Below are 19,991 nucleotides of genomic sequence, written 5' to 3'. Positions count from 1 at the left end.
AACATGACTGAATCACTAAAATTCAATCAATGAATCAAGGTTTTAATTCATTTTAAAAAAGGGAAGTTAAAGCATCAAGTGTAACAATGACAAATCAAATGCCTACGTGCTTGAAAACACTTGTATTTAATCTAACTCATAAGCAGCATGACTAATGGTCAACCTAAATAACTTCACACCATAAAAAAGTCATATTCACCAACCATTGGCGTCTTTAGCGTCAACTCATGAGTAGAGCTTCTTCTTCTTCACCGAGTGAGGCAGGCTAGACGCCCATGAGGCGTTTTGCTGCCACAGCCACCCAAACACACCGCCAAAGAGCGTCACAGCCTCTCATAAACCCCCTGTCACATGCAGAAACCACATCAGGGCCCACACCCTATGCCGGTCCTCCACACCCAACAAGGTCCGCAGAGAAAACACTGACAGACCCGTAGCCCTCAACCTCCGAAAATAGGCCTCCCTCTCACGACCATGCCGTCCACAGTGCAGAAGAACATGGCACACAGACTCAGGCTTCCCACAATCACACCTCGCGTCCATATGTTTCCCCACCAAAAACAGCCCGCTTCGAAGACCACAGTGCCCCAACCTCAAACAAGAGAGGACCACCGAGCCTCTCCTCCGAAGATCAAGGACCAACCCACAGCCACCCACCAAACGATGTAACCAATAAAAGCCCCTACCCAAAACCCCACCATCCCACGATGCCTGCCACAATCTCATGGCCTCCCTGCCTATCGCTGAACAATACTCAGGAGAGCCCATGGCAACCTCCAGGTCCACAACAGTACTCTTCAGCGCCGCCTTGGCCACAGAGTCCACCCTCTCATTGCCCACCACCCCCACATGGGCAGGAACCAAAGCAAAACAAACTTTACAGCCACAAGCCTGCATATCATGCAGCATCACCCTGGCAGAAATCACCAGGTCTAGCCTAGAGCCAGAGCCTGACACTGACAGAGCCTCCAACGCAGCAGCTGAGTCAGAGCAGATAACAGCACACTCCTTCACCCCATGAGTAGAGCTTGCTTGTTGTTCCTTGTTTGACTGAGAACAGAACCCCCACTATCTTTGTCCAGCTGTTTTTCATCACCAATCGGTGGCCATTTTGCTGGTGCTTTCTGGGGGATGTAGTTCTCAGTGGCGGTTGAGCACTTTCACCTCCAGTTGTTCAGTTTTAACTCGACACTCCCTGTTCTCCATCATCAGCTGCTTCCTCTTCACTTTGTTCTTCCTGAAGTTGACACACATTTCTTGAAAGTCTTCCTATTTTCCAAGAATGCTTTAATGATGCATGAATTGTTCTTGGCCTGTGGTGTTCAGCCTTGTATTATTCACTTTTCCTGTACTCACTGCCAAGATCGTGGTCCCCAAATTAATGATAAATGACCCACACTTTTATAGCGCCTCCCAGAGAAAGGACTCCAAAGCGCTCTACACTACAGTGTATCATTCATCCATTCACACACACATTCACACACTGATGGTGATGAGCTACGATGTAGCCACAGCTGCCCTGGGGCGCACTGACAGAGGTGAGGCTGCCGAGCACAGGCGCCACCGGTCCCTCCGACCACCACCAGCGGGCAAGGGGGTTAAGTGTCTTGCCCAAGGACACAACAGCAGAATTCTCTGTCCGGAGCCGGGATCGAACCTGCAACCTTCCGATTACTGGACAACCCGCTCTACCTGTTGAGCTACTGTTGCCCACATAAATTAAATTGTCCTCGATATATTGAAGATAATGGATGAATTGACTGGAGAGCAGTCATAAGTGTACGTAGAGTAAATGCTCAAAGAGCAGAGAGTAATATTAGGAGGAGTGTATTATTAGAGAACTTGCTGTCCCATATGCCCCTAAACACCCTCACACACACAAACTGCTTAAAAACGTTAGCTTAACAGACTGAATGTGGCACCACACGTCTAGTTGCATTTAAGTTTTGGTCCTAGATCGGTCTGAACATAAACTCATTTCAGTGGCTTCCACGTAGCAGTAAATTGGAAACACGCGTCATTTGCCATTTTACAAAATGCATAAGAATGTGTGTGTGTGGTACATTAAAAGGCTTGTCATTCATTTTAATGCGGAGGTCGCTGTAGTGTTGAAATACATTTGATTTCAGAACACGTGAGCAGGATTAGACGAGTGTGTGTGTGGCAGAACTGTGTGTTCATGTGTAATGTTTACCATTATTTAAGCATTTCATTGAGACGTTCGTGTGGTGTGTGTGTTTGTGGTGTGTGGTAGGTATAGAGTCCCTGCTGCGCAGTCTGAAGGAGGCTTTGCAGCTCACCAATCTGGAGGTACCAAAACAAGGTTTCCTACTCCTCACTGAAATACTGGAAAGGTGAGACTTTTATCTATTATTCAGTAAATGTCATGTCCTGTTGACCCTAAGCTGTTCTAGTGCTGAAACAACTCCACTGCAGTTGGAATCATTGTTCTGTCACTGAAAACAATGTCACCACACTTCTGCACCTCTAGCATTGAACAATCCATTACTTACAGCTACAGCGTTAAGTGCTGTAAAATATCCTGATCCACTCCTACTTGTTTAAATTTTGCCTTTGAGGATCATGACTAACTTGCAGTCCTCTTTTGTACGTTCTTTCTGTGTTTGTCTTCAAATTCCATTTGTGGTTCTTTTTAAACACAAATACAGTTTTTCTTTACCTCGCTGACATTTCGTTTGCAGCTGCAAACTTCCTCAGAGCTGACGCTGATGGTGGAGTCACTTCCTACTTCGTTTATTCGCGGGCAGCAGAGGACGTTGTCACCCTGTGATGCCCGCTCACCCCTCTCCAATGAGAGGGGTGAGCGGGCAGGTAAAGAAAAACCTTATTTGTGTTTAAAAAAGAACCAAAAATGGAATTTGAAGACAAACACAGAAAGAACGTACAAAAGATGTTTAAAGAACAATACAGACAACAAGGAACAAAGGACTTCCGCTGTTTGGAACGTTTACATCAACAACGCGCATGTCTAAGGAACCACCTTCGTTTCAATTTAAGATGCCGGGACGAAAACATCACACCAACAAGCCTACAGCTGATAACACCGATCCGGATCAAGACAGCACAGAACATAATGTATAGAACACAGAAAGCACTACTCAAAGAAAGGATAAGAAACGTCGCAACCAAACAGAAGCTAGTGGAAAACGAACTGGAAAGAAGACACCTGGACTTAAAAAGGAATTACAAACTTGATGAAACAACAGAGGAACAAATTAAAGGACACACGATGGGAAAAACAGGAAAAAAGACTTCGCAAAAGTAAAAGAAAGACACATAAAGAAGTTAAACAAACTCATCAACATAAAAAAGAGAAAAGAAATACAAGATAACACCACACAAAGCTCATGGGTACGTTCACAATACAAACTAACAGAAGCAGAAGAAAGCATATTAAAAAAAGTTTTAAACTTTGCAGTAACACCAAAGAAAATACCATATGATGAATTTATTGTAGCAACAGAACTATCATGTCAACAGATCACAGACGAGGGAAAGAAAGCAGAACTCAGAAATAATGTAGTTGGGATATTAAAGAACAGCAAAAGTCAACATAGCAATATTACAAAAGAAGAACAATCAGCCATGATGGCACAGCATCCCGGCTACTCATCAACCTGACCTCAACTATCTCTCACCTAATGTCTCCACTGTAATTTCCAACCTTGGAGTTAAAATAGACCAGGCTCTGAAGATGGATGCTCAGGTCAATAACACAGTTAAATCATGTTTTTACCACCTCAGGCGTATCTCTAAACTTAAGCACATCCTGAGTGTCCGTCTTCTCAAATCAGTAGTCCACACTTTCATCACTTCACGGCTGGATTACTCCAACTCCTGCTTATACGGCATCAGTAAAGCAGCTCAATCTAGACTTCAGCTAGTCCAGAATTCAGCAGCTAGGTTCCTGACTGGAGTTGACAGAAGACAGCACATTACACCAATTCTAAAATCTCTCCACTGGTTGCCCGTTCATCTCAGGATCAATTTCAAAATCATGCTGCTCACTTATAAATCCCTGAACAGTCAAGCTCCTCCATATCTGTGTCAACTCGTCCATTACTACAATCCGCCTCGTGCTCTCAGGTCTGAGGATAAGCTCCTCCTAGCTCTTCCAAACGCACGTCTGAAAAGCCGTGGAGAAAGGGCTTTCTCTGTCTGTGCTCCCAAGCTGTGGAATGCATTACCACTACTAGTGAGGCAAGCACCAACAATTAGCATTTTTAAATCTCGCATGAAAACTCACTACTTCAACCTTGCATATAATACATAATCATGGACCACTTTCGACATCTGCATTCTTTCTACAATAGAATGCACAATAATTAACATCTGTATTACTGTGGTTCTTTCATATGTTTTTATCTGTTGTTTCACATTCCTTTGCGTTTTTAGTGTTTTACGACTGTTAGTTCGAGTATTTTCTTGTTTTCATTTTTTCTTATAAACTATGCTTTAAATGTCATTCTGAACGTGTTAATTTAACTGTAATCTTTTAATGTACAGCGCCTTGTCTGGTTGTAATGCCATGTTGAATGCGCTTTATAAATAAAATGGTATGGTATGGTATGGTATCCAAAAATGAACAGATAATTATTCTACCGGCAGACAAAGGAAGAACCACATTGATAATGGACAAAGAAAAATACAAACAACAGATGCTAGAGGACAAAAATACATACAAAATACTTAAAGGGGCATTATGGAAGTTTGACAGCCAAAACATGTATAGAAATAATACATTTCTTCTTAATACATTCTCCTGCAACGCCCTGGTCCTGTAGAATGAGCCCTGGCATTTTTATTGTGATTGCCTATTTTTCTGTAAAATCGTAGAAAAAGAGAGCTGCTCGGGTCGAGCAGGCTGCTTCATGCGCGTTCACACTCAGGCATAGCCCTCCGAACTGTTCTTTGAACGTTGTTTCAGCTGCCAAGGATATAAATGTTACAGATGCAGAAGATGCCACTGGCGATTTAGCTTGCCTAGTAAAGTTTTGGGCTTTCGTGCAGAAGACCCGGGTTCGATTCTCGACGTGAACATGGTTGTTTCAGAATTTCGTTTTTACAATAATTATATATTTTTTTACAGTAAGATGCCCAAATTTTTATTTGAGACTCGCCGAACGGCATTGAATTCACAGATAAAACGGATGTGGGTTCAACTTTCATTTTAGAACAATTTTTCAAGTAAGGGAATGGAATTATCTGAGCATGCAGGGGAACTGACCCATCATTTCCTTCTGGCGCTCACAGAGCACAGACGCTTCCCTTTCTGCTCCCTTATCTTTTTTTCCCAAGGCTCTTTGTCCTGTCTGCCTACAGAGTGCTTCTCTGCATTTCCTCTGGAAATCACTATTTTTCAGAAATAGATTTAATTAATTGGTCATTCAACGTGATTGATAAGATTTTTTTCTACGATGAGAATGGAGGAGGGGGCTCGCGCTTGCCCTCACGGGACACACGCAGCGGGATATATGCTTGATTCCAGGAAGAAGCGGAATGTCATCTGTCTCTCTCAGCTGTCCATTGAGGACGTCGAAGATGTGTGGATATTTGGCCTGATGATCACTGGATTTCTTCTGATTGGAGTGGGAGGATATCTGGTTTTCCGAAAAATTGGGATGACGGGAGCGATTGGAGGGCGACCCGCACCCATGGACGGCACCGTCAGGGCGGAGACCTCACAGACTGGGAGGTTACTCAAGCAAGCTGGACAACGTCTTAGCTGCGTTACCGGTGTTAGTGCGCAAAATGGATGTCATCTCGGAGAGTGTCAACGGACGGTGTGGAGATGTTTAATCACCGAATTGGCTTCACTGGAGGACTTGAATGATCAATACAGACTTTAAGGCAGAGAGGAAAATTATCTCTGCCTGACCCAAACAAAGTCCTTTTATCCAATCTGACGCCATAAGCAGCCTTGGAGTTGTGTGCAACAACCCCCACGATGGAAGGAATGCAGACAGATGCTGTGAAAACCCTACCCACCCCCCAGCCCCCCGCCTTCAGATTGTGGTCTCTGCAGCGAGGTCATCAAAATGGAGGCGTTCAATGTGCTCTGTGCTTTCCCATGACCTCCCACCCACCTGTGGATTCAGTTGGCTGAGCGCCACACGGGCTGCTCCCGCTGAGGACACCAGGATCCCAGCCCCCCCACCCCCCCACCCCCACCGGGTCTCATGTTGTGAACTGTGACGTTCGTGCTTACATGTTGAGGTGTTTTTTTGCATAGTAGAGCTACTCCCTGCTGGGTGTAACTGTCATGCTGACCTGGCAGAGGTCAACTGTCTCCTCCTCATGCTGACTCTGCTGCACAGTGTCTGCACATGAGCTTTGCATGCAATCTTCACACTGGCCAGAGGGGGCTTGTGAACTCTGGTGTGTGCTCCTCCAGGTGAGCCAAATCAGGAAATCAAGAGCTCACCACTAGTGGCTTCTTCATGCATGCAGCAGTCATTCAACCAGGGTGTGACAAAACTGAGATGGCAAGCAAACAATTCAGCTGTGAGGAGGACTTTGATCTTGACAGGCTATCGGTTTTCACCTGATGCTGATACTGATACTGATCAAATAAAGACATATCTGAGTGAAGCCAAAGTCTGGTCTTTTCAAGTGTAGACGCCTCACAGAAAGAAGAAACACTTGACAGTGAAAACCGCCTTGGCCAGTGGGAAATTGGCCCTGACCAGTGAAGACTCCACCAAAGCCCACCACAAAGAGGGAGAAGACTCCATCTGGGGGCCTGGAGGGAACCGTTTACCTGCCATCTGTCAACCCAACAACAAACAAAGCAACATGGCTGAGTCAAAGTTGCTTGAGGAACTGAAAGTAGAACGAACCACAGCAAAAAGACATTTCTCCAGACTCACCAACCAAATAACAAGGACACACATGGAAATGTCTGTAGAGGAGCTACAGGATGCCTTCAAGAAGCTCACAGTAGAGGGCTCCAAAGTGATGGCTATGAATGAGGAGCTTGAGGCTGCTTATATCGCAGAGTGTGAAGATGAAGGCACACATGAGTTAAGCGACCAGCAAAGAGCTGACCTCGAGAAGACTGAGAAAGAATGTGAGCTCAAGTTAAAGGAGACAAAGCACCTGATCAGAGAGACATTATGGATCTTGTTTGGTGAGAGAGAACTAACACTCGCCCTAAAAACTGCAGAAGTAGAGATTGAGAATGTCTCCTCCATTCAGCCTGACACACCAGTGGAGGCATATGATTTTATGCTTCTTCATCTAGAAGACTTGGTGCGCAAAGCAAAAGAAGCACACCAGTCATGGAACCGTTGGGCTCTTACTGCTGAGAGGCGAGACTTTGATCGTCGATTAACTGAGCTCGAGACATTCCTTCCAAAGCTGGTGTCAAAGAAAGCTGCCCTGATCAGAGAAGAAAGAATGAAAAGGGACTCCATCCAAGCATCTGTCACTCTCCACAGCACAGCCCCTGTTGCAGCCATAAAACTGAAAGCCACAGCTCTACCAAAGTTCACTGGTAACCAGCGTGAGTTCTACCGCTGGAGAAAGGAATGGGAGGCTCTTCAAAGACAAGGCGAACCGACCGGGTCTGTGGAGGTGAAGAAGTTCCAACTGCTTGATAGCCTCGATGAGAGAATTGCCAGAGATCTGCGTCTATCTACATACCCATCAACAGATGAGATCTTCAGAGTCCTCGAGAACCGTTACGGGAATCAAGCCACCATTGCAGTCGAGATCATCGAAGAGCTACAGGCTATCCCTGCTGTTCGTAGTAACCAACCAAGAAGAATCATCGAGCTAATCCAAGCAGTTGAAAAGGCCCTCTATGATCTGAGTGAGCTAAGTAAAGCAGATGCAATAAAAAACCTATTGGTAATAAAGTCTATTGAAGGCAAATTACCAGAGACTCTGAAGAAAGACTGGCTTACCCATGCTGCTGACCCAAGGCATGCTGTTACTCATAAGAACCGGTTTGACAAGCTACTTGAATACCTCCAATCTCAAGAATTCATCTATGAGCAGTTGGATCAGCTGAGAGACATAGACCCTGCCAAGGAAAAAATAAAGTTCCCAACAAAGTATGCCCGCACAAAGACTGTTAAATCCCTTAGTGATCCAGCAGGGTGCATCATCTGTGGCGACCCAAAGCACAAGAAAAAACTGTACATCTGCAGAAGGTTTAGAACTACCACAAAGCTACAGGAGAAAAAGAATGCAGTGCAGCAGCTCAGAGCCTGCAAGAAGTGCCTTGAGATCCACAACGAACCATGCAGAAATATAACGTACCTGTGTAGAAATCCAGAGTGCAAAGACCAGCATCATTACCTTCTCTGCCCTTTGCCAAGACCCTCATCACAAGGACCCAAACCTGTTCCAGGGGGAGCTGAGGGGAAGAGGTACACAGAGGTCCAGGAAGAGTTCCTCCAAATTATCACCAGAGCTAGCCCAGCAGTGTCGTGAGGCTTTCAGCAACGTCACCTCACGAGCCTTCAGCTCTATGGCGTCAGGGAAAGGCCTTCTGGAGGAGTCTGGTCTAAAAGAGTACCCTGTGATCCTGATGTTACTTGACGTCACCGCCAACGATGGACAAAGAATTGGCACATTAATTGATCTGGCATCTGACACGAACTACATAACCCATAAAGCTGCAAGCAAGCTCAACCTTCGTGGTGAAGACGTCACACTGGTTGTCCATGGTGTTGGAGGGATGAAGGTATCAGTAGTAACCAAGCGTTACCTTCTCAAGGTTCGTTTCAGCACTTCAAGAGGAACCTTAAAGCCTCACCAGCTAATCTGTTATGGTCTTGATACAATTGCTGAAGTGCACAAACATGTTCCACCTCACAAGTTAAAGAAGATCTTCCCCGATGTCACTCTTCAAGACCTCATCAGACCCAGAGAAATTCAACTGCTAATAAGTCACAAAGAAGGACAGCTAGTGCCTCAAAAGGTTCGCTCCATCGGGGACCTAGTACTCTGGGACGGTCCACTTGGCAAGACAGTGGGGGGCACACATCCAGACCTCTTTGAGGAAGTCACCCTGACGGCACACACCTCCAAGACTCGCTTTGCAAGATCAATGAGGACTGCAGCAGTCAAGTACCAAGAGCTCACCAAAAACCCAGCTTCCTGCCAGCATCCAGACCATATTGAGACTCAGTGCAGCACAACCACCAGCAATGGAGACTTTCTGAAGTGGTGGAGGTGGGAAAGCATTGGAGCCGCCTGTCAGCCAAGATGTGGAGGGTGTCGTTGCAGGAACTGTCAGCCAGGGGGTAAAGAAATTACACTCGCAGAGGAGAGGGAGATGGAGATCGTGAGAAATGGTCTGACTTACTCAAGCGGGGATGACCACAGCCCAGAACCACATTGGCACGCCACGTATCCATGGCTAGAAGATCCAGCAACATTGCCAAATAACAAGAAAGCATTAGAAGCAACATTCCTCAGAACGGAGAAGCAGCTGTCCAAAGAACCTGAGTGGAAGGCAGCTTACAGTGCACAAGTCCATGAGATGGTGAACTGCAGAGCTGCAGTGAAGCTGTCCAAAGAAGTCCTGCAGAGTTGGACTGGGCCAGTGTGGTATATCAGCCATCTCATTGCGCCAAATCCACACTCCGTATCCACCCCAGTGAGACTAGTGTAGAACAGCAGCCAGAAGTACAAAGGCCTCAGCCTGAAGGACATCCTCATCAAAGGTCCTGATGTCCTGAACCCGATCAGAGCTGTCTTGCTAAGGTTTCGGACTGGTGTCTTTGCTGCCCTTGGTGATATCCGCAAGATGTACAACTCTGTCTGGCTGGAAGCTCGAGAGGTCCACCTGCACAGGTTTTTGTGGCATGACACAGAAGAGTCAGAAATAGAAGAGTACGCCATAACAAGAGTTAACATGGGAGACAAACCTGCTGGTTGCATAGCCCAAATTGCCATGCGAGAGACTGCAAACTTGCCTTCATTCAGTCACCTCAAAGAAGAGAAACGTGTGCTGGAAGAAGATGCTTATGTCGATGATATCTTGACTTCACACAATGACCAAGATCATCTGAAATGCCTTACCGCCAACATCGAGTATATCCTGAGAGCTGGAGGATTCTACATGAAGCCCTGTGTCTACTCCAATCAAAGTGGGAGGAAAGAATCCACAAGTGAGATGAATATGACTGAGTCAAAGACTATAATTCTGCCAAACCAGCGGACGGAAGAAGACAACAAAGCCCTTGGCCTTGGCTACACCATCGAAGACGATGATCTCCATGTCATGGTTGCAGTCAACTTCTCTAAGAAAAAGAAAAAGATGCGCCTTGGTCAAAATCTGCTAAGAGAAGAAGTCAGAACTCAAACCCCTGATCCACTGACCAGACGAGAACTGCTGAACCAAGTCTCCAGCCTGTATGACCCACTTGGCCTTGTGACTCCTGTCAAGCAGAAAGGTGCCATCTTGGTTAGAAGAGCTTTCCAAGAAGCCAAAACAAAGTACTGCTTAGAAGACTCATGGGATACTGCCTTGTCTGTAGGTCTCCGAGAAGACACCATAAAGGTTCTGGAAGAGTATGCCGATCTGAACAAACTTCGCTTTGCTAGAGCTCTGACTCCACCAGATCCCTGCGCAGAGCCTAGTGCAATCACATTCTCTGATGGCAGTGAACATGCATATGGCGCAGTGATGTACCTTCGTTGGAGCTGCAGTCGTGGTGCTGTTGTGAGACTAGTTGAATCCAAAGCCAAGCTGACTCCTCTCGACCACAAAGGCGATCCTGTAAAAGCGGAGATGTGTGGTGCCGTCTTCGCAGCCCGCCTGAAGACCTACTTCCAGAAGCACTGTCGTATTCAGGTCAAGAAATGGTACCATCTCATCGACAGCCAGACGGTCCTGGGCGCAATACAACGTGAAAGTTATGGCTTCCAGACATTCTTTGCAAATCGTGTTGGCGAGATCCAGAGTAGTACTGACATCCAAGATTGGTGGTGGATCCCAGGACCAGCAAACATAGCGGACATCACCACCAGAGGGGCCAGTCCAAATGCCTTAACTGACGACTCCGAATGGCAGTCTGGTCCGAAGTTTCTCCAACTTCCTGATGATGAGTGGCCAAAGAAATCTGCCAGAGACATCGCTGCCCATGCTCGAGATAAAGTAACAAGTATCTGTAAAAAGTCATTTGTAGCAATACTTACAAGAAGTCAGCTGAAACCAGCTCAAGATCCAGCCTATGTATGTTCCAGAAGACCACCAGCAGGAGTAGAAACCCGAAAACTAGTCAACGAAAGGCGTTTCAGCAACCTGAGAAGGCTGGTTGGGACTGTGGCATGGATCTGGAGAGCTGCCAAAAAGTTCCTAAATGTCAATACCGCAGGTCAAGACAGGTGGGAGGTAGTGCCATCCTCGGGTGTCCTTACAGTCAACGAGAGACCTTTGCCAAGCAGCACAAGAGGGCGTTAACTTCCCAAGCACTACAACAGACAGGTTAGGTGTCTACAGAGATCAAACAAGTGGACTTCTAGTTTGTGGGGGTAGAATCCAGACCTTCAGAGAAGACCGCAAAGCTGTTCCCCTTTTACCATTTCATGCCTGGTTATCCACCCTCCTTGCCAGAGAAGCACACAGTGAGGGACATGATGGAGTAGCAGGGACTTTACTGCAGATGAGAAAGAAAGCGTGGGTCATTAAAGGAAGGATTATTGCTCAGAAAGTTGTTGACAAGTGCATTGTGTGTAAGAAAACAAAGGCAAGAACCTGCAAGCAAATAATGGGAAACTTACCTGAAGAGAAGTCTAATCCTGCTGCACCATTCAAGTTCACATCCATTGACCTGTTTGGACCTTATCATGTGAAGGATGATGTCAAAAAGAGGGTAAACATGAAAGTATGGGGAGTTGTGTTTTGTTGTATGGCTAGCCGAGCCATCCATGTTGAACTAGCAAACACACTATCAACAGAGAGCTTCCTGTTTGCCTATATGAGGTTCACCGCTGTCCAAGGGCATCCCCAAAGAATCTGGTCAGATCCTGGCACAAACTTTGTCGGCACAAAACCTGTATTGAAAGAGATGTATGCTTACCTCAGACAACAAAATCAAGAATCCCTTGAAGAATATGCTGCCAAGAATGAGACCACCTGGATGTGGAAGATCCTTCCCGCCGACTCACCTCACCGAAATGGAACTGCTGAAGCTGCTGTTAGAGTTACCTAGAGAGCCCTTCAAAGTCTTGGAAATGTAGAAGGCCTTACATTCAGTGAGTTCCTGACAGTGCTCCAGCTAGCTGCCAACCTTGCAAATGAGAGACCCATCGATGTCAGAATTCAGAGCAGAGAAGAACGCATCCAGTATATCACGCCGAACAACCTGTTGCTTGGTCGAGCCACACAAAATGGGGACTTTAAAACTGTTGACTACACCACCTACCCTTTCAAACGGCTCACTGAAGTGCAAACAACAGTCACCAACTTCTGGAAATCTTGGAGCCAACTTGCTGGTCCAAATCTGTTCATTCGAAGTAAGTGGCATACTGCTGAAAGAAACGTTGCCATTGGAGACATTGTTTGGATTTGTGACCAAAATGCACTAAGAGGGCAGTTCAGACTTGGAAAGGTCACCAGCGTGAATCCTGATTCCAGAGGTGTTGTTCGAGACGTGCACGTGAAGGTCTCTCCAAATTCCAACATTTCAGTGAAGAGTCCAAAATCTGTTACCAGAGATCCTGAGTCAAGCACCATTCTGCATCGGGATGTCCGACGGCTTGTGGTCCTATTACCAGTAGAAGATCAAGTCGAAGAGCTCACCTGAAAACGATCTTTCTGGGCATGGCCACACAAAGATCGAGTGGGAGGTGTCATGCTGACCTGGCAGAGGTCAACTGTCTCCTCCTCATGCTGACTCTGCTGCACAGTGTCTGCACATGAGCTGTGCATGCAATCTTCACACTGGCCAGAGGGGGCTTGTGAACTCTGGTGTGTGCTCCTCCAGGTGAGCCAAATCAGGAAATCAAGAGCTCACCACTAGTGGCTTCTTCATGCATGCAGCAGTCATTCAACCAGGGTGTGACAAAACTGAGATGGCAAGCAAACAATTCAGCTGTGAGGAGGACTTTGATCTTGACAGGCTATCGGTTTTCACCTGATGCTGATACTGATACTGATCAAATAAAGACATATCTGAGTGAAGCCAAAGTCTGGTCTTTTCAAGTGTAGACGCCTCACAGAAAGAAGAAACACTTGACAGTAACTCTGCTCGGCCTTTTTTTCCCTCCCCCAATTCTCCTCATGTAATCCCCTATTCACCTATTATCTAACGGTAGCGCGACTCTTGTTGCGAATGACCACAGTACCAATTCTTCTGTACTGAAACAATTGCCCCTCGGGGATGATTAAAGTTTTTTGATTGATTGATTGATAAACCTTTGCTGAAGAGAAAAGTACAGAACCAAACTATTTAATTAATTAGCTGCGCGTTCTCCTGTCCTCTGGGACACACACACACACACACACACACACACACACACACACACACACACACACACACACACACACACACACACACACACACACACACACACACACACAAGGGACTGTCAGCTCTTAGAGCTCTGTGAAGCTGACCCCCATCAGCTTCACAGAGCTTTGTCTCAGCTCTTATTTTGTTAAGGAGTGTGCACGTACAGCATGCGCGCCTCGTACACGAGCCTCCTATTGAAGCTGCAGTTACACTTTTGGCCAGAGGGGGCAATCGCGAGCATAAAAATTCAAAACTCCCTAAAGTCCCTTTAAAAAAGATCCAACAGAAAACATTCAGAAAAACATGAAAAAATTACTGAAGCCACTACAAGCAAAAGGCAACATAACAGAAAAAATGTACAAACACTGGATCCCTACAGCAAAAATAATACCAAGAATATACGGAACTCCAAAAATACACAAACAAAACACCCCACTTAGTAGACAGCATAGGTACACAAACATACAACATGGCAAAAGAAATCAGCAAAATCATCAGCCCGTTATTAGATAACACAGATCAACACTGCAAAAACAGCATAGACCTGGCAAAAGAACTAAAAAAGATTACAATAGAAGATAACGATATACTCATCTCACATGACGTCACATCCCTGTTCACAAAAACACCAACCCAAAAAACCATAGACATAGTAGTTAACAGAATCAGACAGGACAAAACTTTACACAAAAGAACAAACCTCACAGCAGATGACATAGCACAACTGATAGGACTGGTAGCTAACTCCATTTACTTCACATACGGTGACACAATATACAAACAACTGGAAGGCTTTGCCATGGGTAACCTGTTATCAGCCACCCTGTGCGAGTTTTTCATGGAAGACCTAGAACAAAAAGCCATGGCCACTGCTCCCCCAAACTGCTAATTAAAACTATGGAAACGCTATGTAGATGACATACTGGAAATCATACCAAAAGGACAAACAGAAACACTAACACAACACTTGAATAACATTGACAACACAGGCAACATAAAGTTCACATACTGTAAATCCTCTAATATTGCTCTGTATTCAATTAACGGCCGGGTATCATATTTTGGCCGGTGTCAGAGTCGGCGGAGGTGAATAATGGCCGGTATTTTGTTGTGGCCGGGTGGAATGTGGTAACAAGCAAATACGGGGGGTGGTTGTGTCATCCGTCACACTTTTGATTTGCCAGTGATAGACCGCGAGGGTAACTTAAACCGTGCGGAGACGAAGAGGAGGCGAAAATTTGATATCAAGTTCAAAGAGAACGTGCTGATTATGCTGCAGAACACTCTGGGGAGCAATAGGGGTTGTATGAACTAGTCAACTTCACTATAGTGACTTTTTATGCTTGTCATCGACTAGTCGCTGTCACGTGATAATGACCGGCAAGATGCAGCCCTTGGAAAAGACAGCAGCCTGCTGTCAGCAGGTGACAAGCTCCTGCGCGTCGGGGGGGCAATGCGCTGTGCCAGAGTGTCGGTGCTGACATGCGATCGTTCATGTCGTCTCATTTCCTTTAATGTTTTCTGTCTTTTATTTGCGCCTGATGCGATTCGCTGCTGTGGTGCAGGGCGCATCACCTTGTCCTCCGGTGACACACCGATCACTGATGCGGCCGCCAAGCAGGGAGCACTCTGCTGTTTTTGCGGTCGGTAGATCTACGTCCTGAGCACGGCCACCTTAACATTATCAAATTAGGTGTCGCCACCTCAAAAACTAATTTAACACGCGATAGTTCATGTCGGCTCATTTCCTTTAATGTTTTCTGTCTTTTATTTGCGCCTGATGCGTTTCGCTGCTGTGGAGCGGGGCGCATCACCTTGTCCTCCGGTGATGCACCGATCACTGATGCGGCCGGCGAGCAGCGAGCACTCCGCTGTTTTTGCGGTCGGTAGATCTTTTGGAACTGCAGCTCAAAGGTAACTCATAAGGTGAATATATATGAACCCAGGTAGCAGTTTTTCTTTAGGATTGAGAGGAGATGCAGGAAGATAATAAACAGACAGGACAGAAAAATAGACAAATAATAACAAGTTAGTTTTTGGACCTGGTGGTTGCAACAAACATACACCATTGAAGGTAATCAGAAGTGAGGAACGGAAAATGAAATAATTATTTTAATGTTTAGAGCAGCAGGAACTCCGAGAGGCTGCAGGCTCATCAGTGAGTTTGCGGCCGCTGCGCAGGGGGAGGGGGGAGATGGCTGAAGCAGAAACTACCGTTGTTAAAAGAAATGCGTTCAACTTTGAAAATGTGGGCACAATTTTAATTGTCAAAAACTCCAGCGAACCATTAGTTCATTTTGCTCAAATAGAAATAGAGGCCGGCCTCTAATGCTGGCCCTCCTTCCAATAAAGGTCTGGAGCTTGATGAGCTTGAGTCAAATACAGGCCCGGGCCTGTATTAGAGGATTTACGGTATACACATACAACACCCTTTAAAGACCTCCGGATACCCGGCATGGGCAATAATCAAAGGAAAACAACAAACAACAACAGAAAGAAAAGAACAACCTAAGCAAAGAACTAGAAAACCAGAAAGACAAGAACCAAAACCAGTGATAACCCTACCATACATGAAAGGCATAACAGAAAAAGTAAGAGCAACAATGAAAAAACACAACATAAACACACCAATAAAACCATACGCTACAGATAGAAACAGACTAGTACACCCAACAGACAAGATACCAGCTGGACATAAATGTGGAGTCATTTACGAAATCCCATGCAAACTGTGCAATAAAACATACATATGAGAAACAGGACACCAACTCAACACACAAACAAAACAACATAGAAAGGAGTGCGAGAAAGAAACAAGCCAAAGACACACAAGAGCAGCAAAAGAAGAAGCAGAAAGTACAATGAAGAAATCGGCCGTAACAGACCACTGCACAAGAGAAAACCATATAATGGACTGGGACAACACAAGGATTATAAACACCGAACAACATAAATACAAAAGATGGTTAAAGGGGCATTATGGAAGTTTGACAGCCAAAACATGTATATAAATAATAAATGTCTTCTTCATACATTCTCCTGCAATGCCCTGGTCCTGTATGGCATTTTTACTGTGATTGCCTGTTTTTCTGTAAAATCACAGAAAAAGAGAGCTGCTCGGGTCAAGCAGGCTGCTTCATGCGCGTTCACGCTCAGGCATGGCCCGTAGCATTTGCTATCAGTAGCTTTAGCAGCAGAGAGTGAGGTAGTGCCAACTCAGCGACGTTGTCGCTGTTCCTAACGCCTAGTGATGAACCTAGCTACATTTCTGAGGACCCTTAGCTACTTTCTTCTAGATATTTCCTGCAAATTAGCAACAAAATAGCCATTTTCGCTCCAAACCGTTCTTTGAACGTTGTTTCAGCTGTTATCAAGGATATAAACATCACAGATACAAAAGATATTACTGGTGCTTTAGCTCACCTAGAAAGACGTCAGACTCTCGTGCAGAAGACCCGAGTTTGATTCTGGATGTGAACATAGTTTATTTAGAGTTTATTTTTTACATTAATGGTATTTTTTTTTACAGTAAGATGCCCACATTTTTATTTGAGACTCGCCGAACGGCATTGAATTCACAGATAAAAAAGGTGTGGGTTCAACTTTCATTTTGGAACAATTTTTCAAGCAAGGGAAGGGAATGATCTCAGCATGCAGGAGGACTGACCCATCATAAACCTTTGTCGGCTGTGCTGAAGAGAAAGGTACAGAACCAAATTATTTAATTACTTAGCTGCACGTTCTCCTGTCCTCTGTCCTCCGGGCCACACACACACACGGGACTGTCTCAGCTGTTATTTTCGTTAAGGAGTGTGCACGTACAGCATGCGCGCCTCGTGCACGAGCTTACTATTGAAGCTGCCGTTACGCTTGGGGCCTGAGGGGGCAATCGTGAGCATAAAAATTCAAAACTCCGTAAAGTCCCTTTAAAGGACGCTATAGACATAAGGAGACGTGGATGCGGGACTATGAACAGAGACGTTGGGGTCTACACATTGGATCACGCATGGGACTGCATCATTGGAGAGGGGAGAGCGGGCAGCAGAGGGCAACAACGTCCTCTGCTGCCCGCGGATAAACGGAGTAGGAAGTGACGCCACCATCAGCGTCAGCTCTGAGGATGCTTGCAGCCTCAAACGAAACGTCAGCAAGGTAAAGAAAAACCTTATTTGTGTTTAAAACAACCAAAAATTGTAACTTTCAGTCCTTTAAAATGGTCCTGAGGAAAACCTTCCCAGCGTTTCTAAAGTTCTCTTTTATGACTGATGGTTTCTTCCCTCAGTTTTAATAAACATAAAACAATATTTAGGTATAATAAGCAGTTAGTCCTTAAAAGGTCTGAGGAGACAAATTGGAATTAAAGGAGTGTCAGGTCTGAAAATATGTGCTTTGTTTCCGTGAGACGTACCTCCATCTACATTTGAACATGCAAGTAAACAAATACATACACATTTCATCTCTGAAACAGACTGCTGGTGCCTACAGATATAATTTAAGTGTTAAGTTGTCTCAGATGCTGCTGTTCCCTCTGTTGTCGTAGCCTCAGGTTTTTGGGTTTACCTGCCTGCCATTGCCTTCACCTGCACCGTGGGTCTAATTACCACGTTTCATAGAACAGTATATACAATTTGTATATTTTGTCAACAACTGAAAGAATGTGAGCAATGACCTGAACCATTAATAAACATAATCATAATCAAGAGGACGTCGACTAGCATTAGCTTCACCTTTAGCGAGCTCCCAAACATGAAAACACATCAGCAGAAGAGAGAGGAGAGTTTAAGAATGTAGCTGTAGAGGCAAATGTTCCGCTATAAGAAATAATAAAGGAACTCTTGTTTAGGTGAACCTGCTGATGAAATATTGTGATTAATGCTGTGAGTTGGTGTTATAGTGTTGTTCATTTATTATGATTTTATTGGATTCACATCATCAAATATATTTGAATTACATCCAAACCACATGCTCAGTCAGTGAACCTCATGTACTTCTTCCGCTGTGGCGGGCGGCACAGTGAAGTGAACTGTTGTAAAACATGTTAAATGTGGCACACTGGGGAGTTTAATTGAATTTAAATGAACTGTCTGCTGTCTCAGGGATGAAAATGTATCACAGGCCACTAAAACATGGTCCTGTTTCTGCTAGCTTGGCATAATTTTAATAGAAAGCCAGCCATCACTTGGTAATGACACAGGGGATAAGAGAATGATTGTCTAACAGGAAAATATGTCCTTTAAAAGCGTCACCCAGACTCAAAAGTGCTGAACAAGCTAAAATACACTTATGTGTGGGTGTGTCCAACAGAAGTTTATCTCCTTAATCTAATAATGTTTCTTGTTTGGGTTTTTGCATTTGTGTGTCTTTGTGTGCACGTGTGAGTTATTTAAAGGTGTAGTTCACTGGAAAAAATGTTTAATTGTTATTTCTGATTATAATCAGTCACTTGTAGTTTTTCATGCAGGCTGAACATGAAAAAGGTCTCCTACACCTATCTCCTAAATTAGCTTCTGATAGAAAATAGACCAGTGTCCCTCAATAGGTGGCCTAACCCGTACGGACCCGGCCCACGAACCGCCACTTTCCGGCACCCCAAGCCGTGATCCTTTCACATTTACTGACATAGCGCGGTACTGTGCACACTCTATTTAAGCATCTGCTCTCAATCCATGACTTTGAGACGGTGATTCACGCGTTTATTACATCACGCCTTGACTGTTGCAACTCACAGTACCTTGGTCTCCCTCAGTCTCACCTCTCCTGTCTTCAAATGGTGCAAAATGCAGCAGCACGCCTATTGACGGGTTCAAGAAAGAGGGAGCACATCACTCCAATTTTAGCTTCGCTGCACTGGCTGCCTGTCGATTTTAGGGTCCAGTACAAGGTCTTTTATTGGCTTTTAAAGCTGTACATGGCCTTGCTCCGCAGTATCTGTGTGAACTTTTAGTCTCTCACTCTCCGTCTCGGTCACTGAGGTCAGCCGACCAGTTTCTCCTGGAGGTGCCGAGAACAAAGAGAAAGCTCAGGGGTGATGGAGCTTTCTCAGTAGCAGCTCCAAGGTTGTGGAATGCACTCCCAATCCAGATTCGGATGGTTTCTTCACTGTTGGGTTTTAAATCACTTTTTAAAGACTCATCTGTTCTCAGTTGCTTTTTATTCAGTTTGAGAATGCATCTGTTTTTAGTAGCTATTATGTCAGTTTGATTGCTTTTGTCATGTTTTTACTTTTTGATGAACTTTTATCTTACTTTTAGCATTTTAGGAAACTTCTGTTTGTTTTGGCTTGTTAAGCACTTTGGTCAGCTTTTATGGTGTTGTAAAGTGCTTTATAAATAAAGTTGACTTGACTATTTAAATAAAAACAGGACGACCACTGCCCTGTATCAGCTCCACAACAGAGCAATGCTTCAGCCTTCTCCCTGTTAAAAACTGTCTTTCTTTCACACATCACCACTGCTCATCTGCTTCCTCTTGCTTTGCTTTCACTTTTGGAGCCGCTCG

The 19,991-nt window shown here is 45.0% G+C and overlaps 1 protein-coding gene across 1 annotated transcript in view; it reads left to right on the top strand.

Moving 5' to 3' along the window:
- Positions 1–19,991, top strand: part of LOC107372781 (meiosis inhibitor protein 1) — a 134,539-nt gene that overhangs the window by 26,579 nt on the left and 87,969 nt on the right. The window contains 1 exon segment of the mRNA XM_070542860.1: positions 2,255–2,354. Within this exon segment, the coding sequence (XP_070398961.1) occupies positions 2,255–2,354 (100 nt within the window).

Source organism: Nothobranchius furzeri, chromosome 12 (genome assembly GCF_043380555.1).
Source record: "Nothobranchius furzeri strain GRZ-AD chromosome 12, NfurGRZ-RIMD1, whole genome shotgun sequence".
NCBI lineage: Eukaryota > Metazoa > Chordata > Actinopteri > Cyprinodontiformes > Nothobranchiidae > Nothobranchius > Nothobranchius furzeri.
The sequence above is the reverse complement of the archived record's forward strand: the minus strand, read 5'-3'. Positions and strand labels throughout refer to the sequence as shown.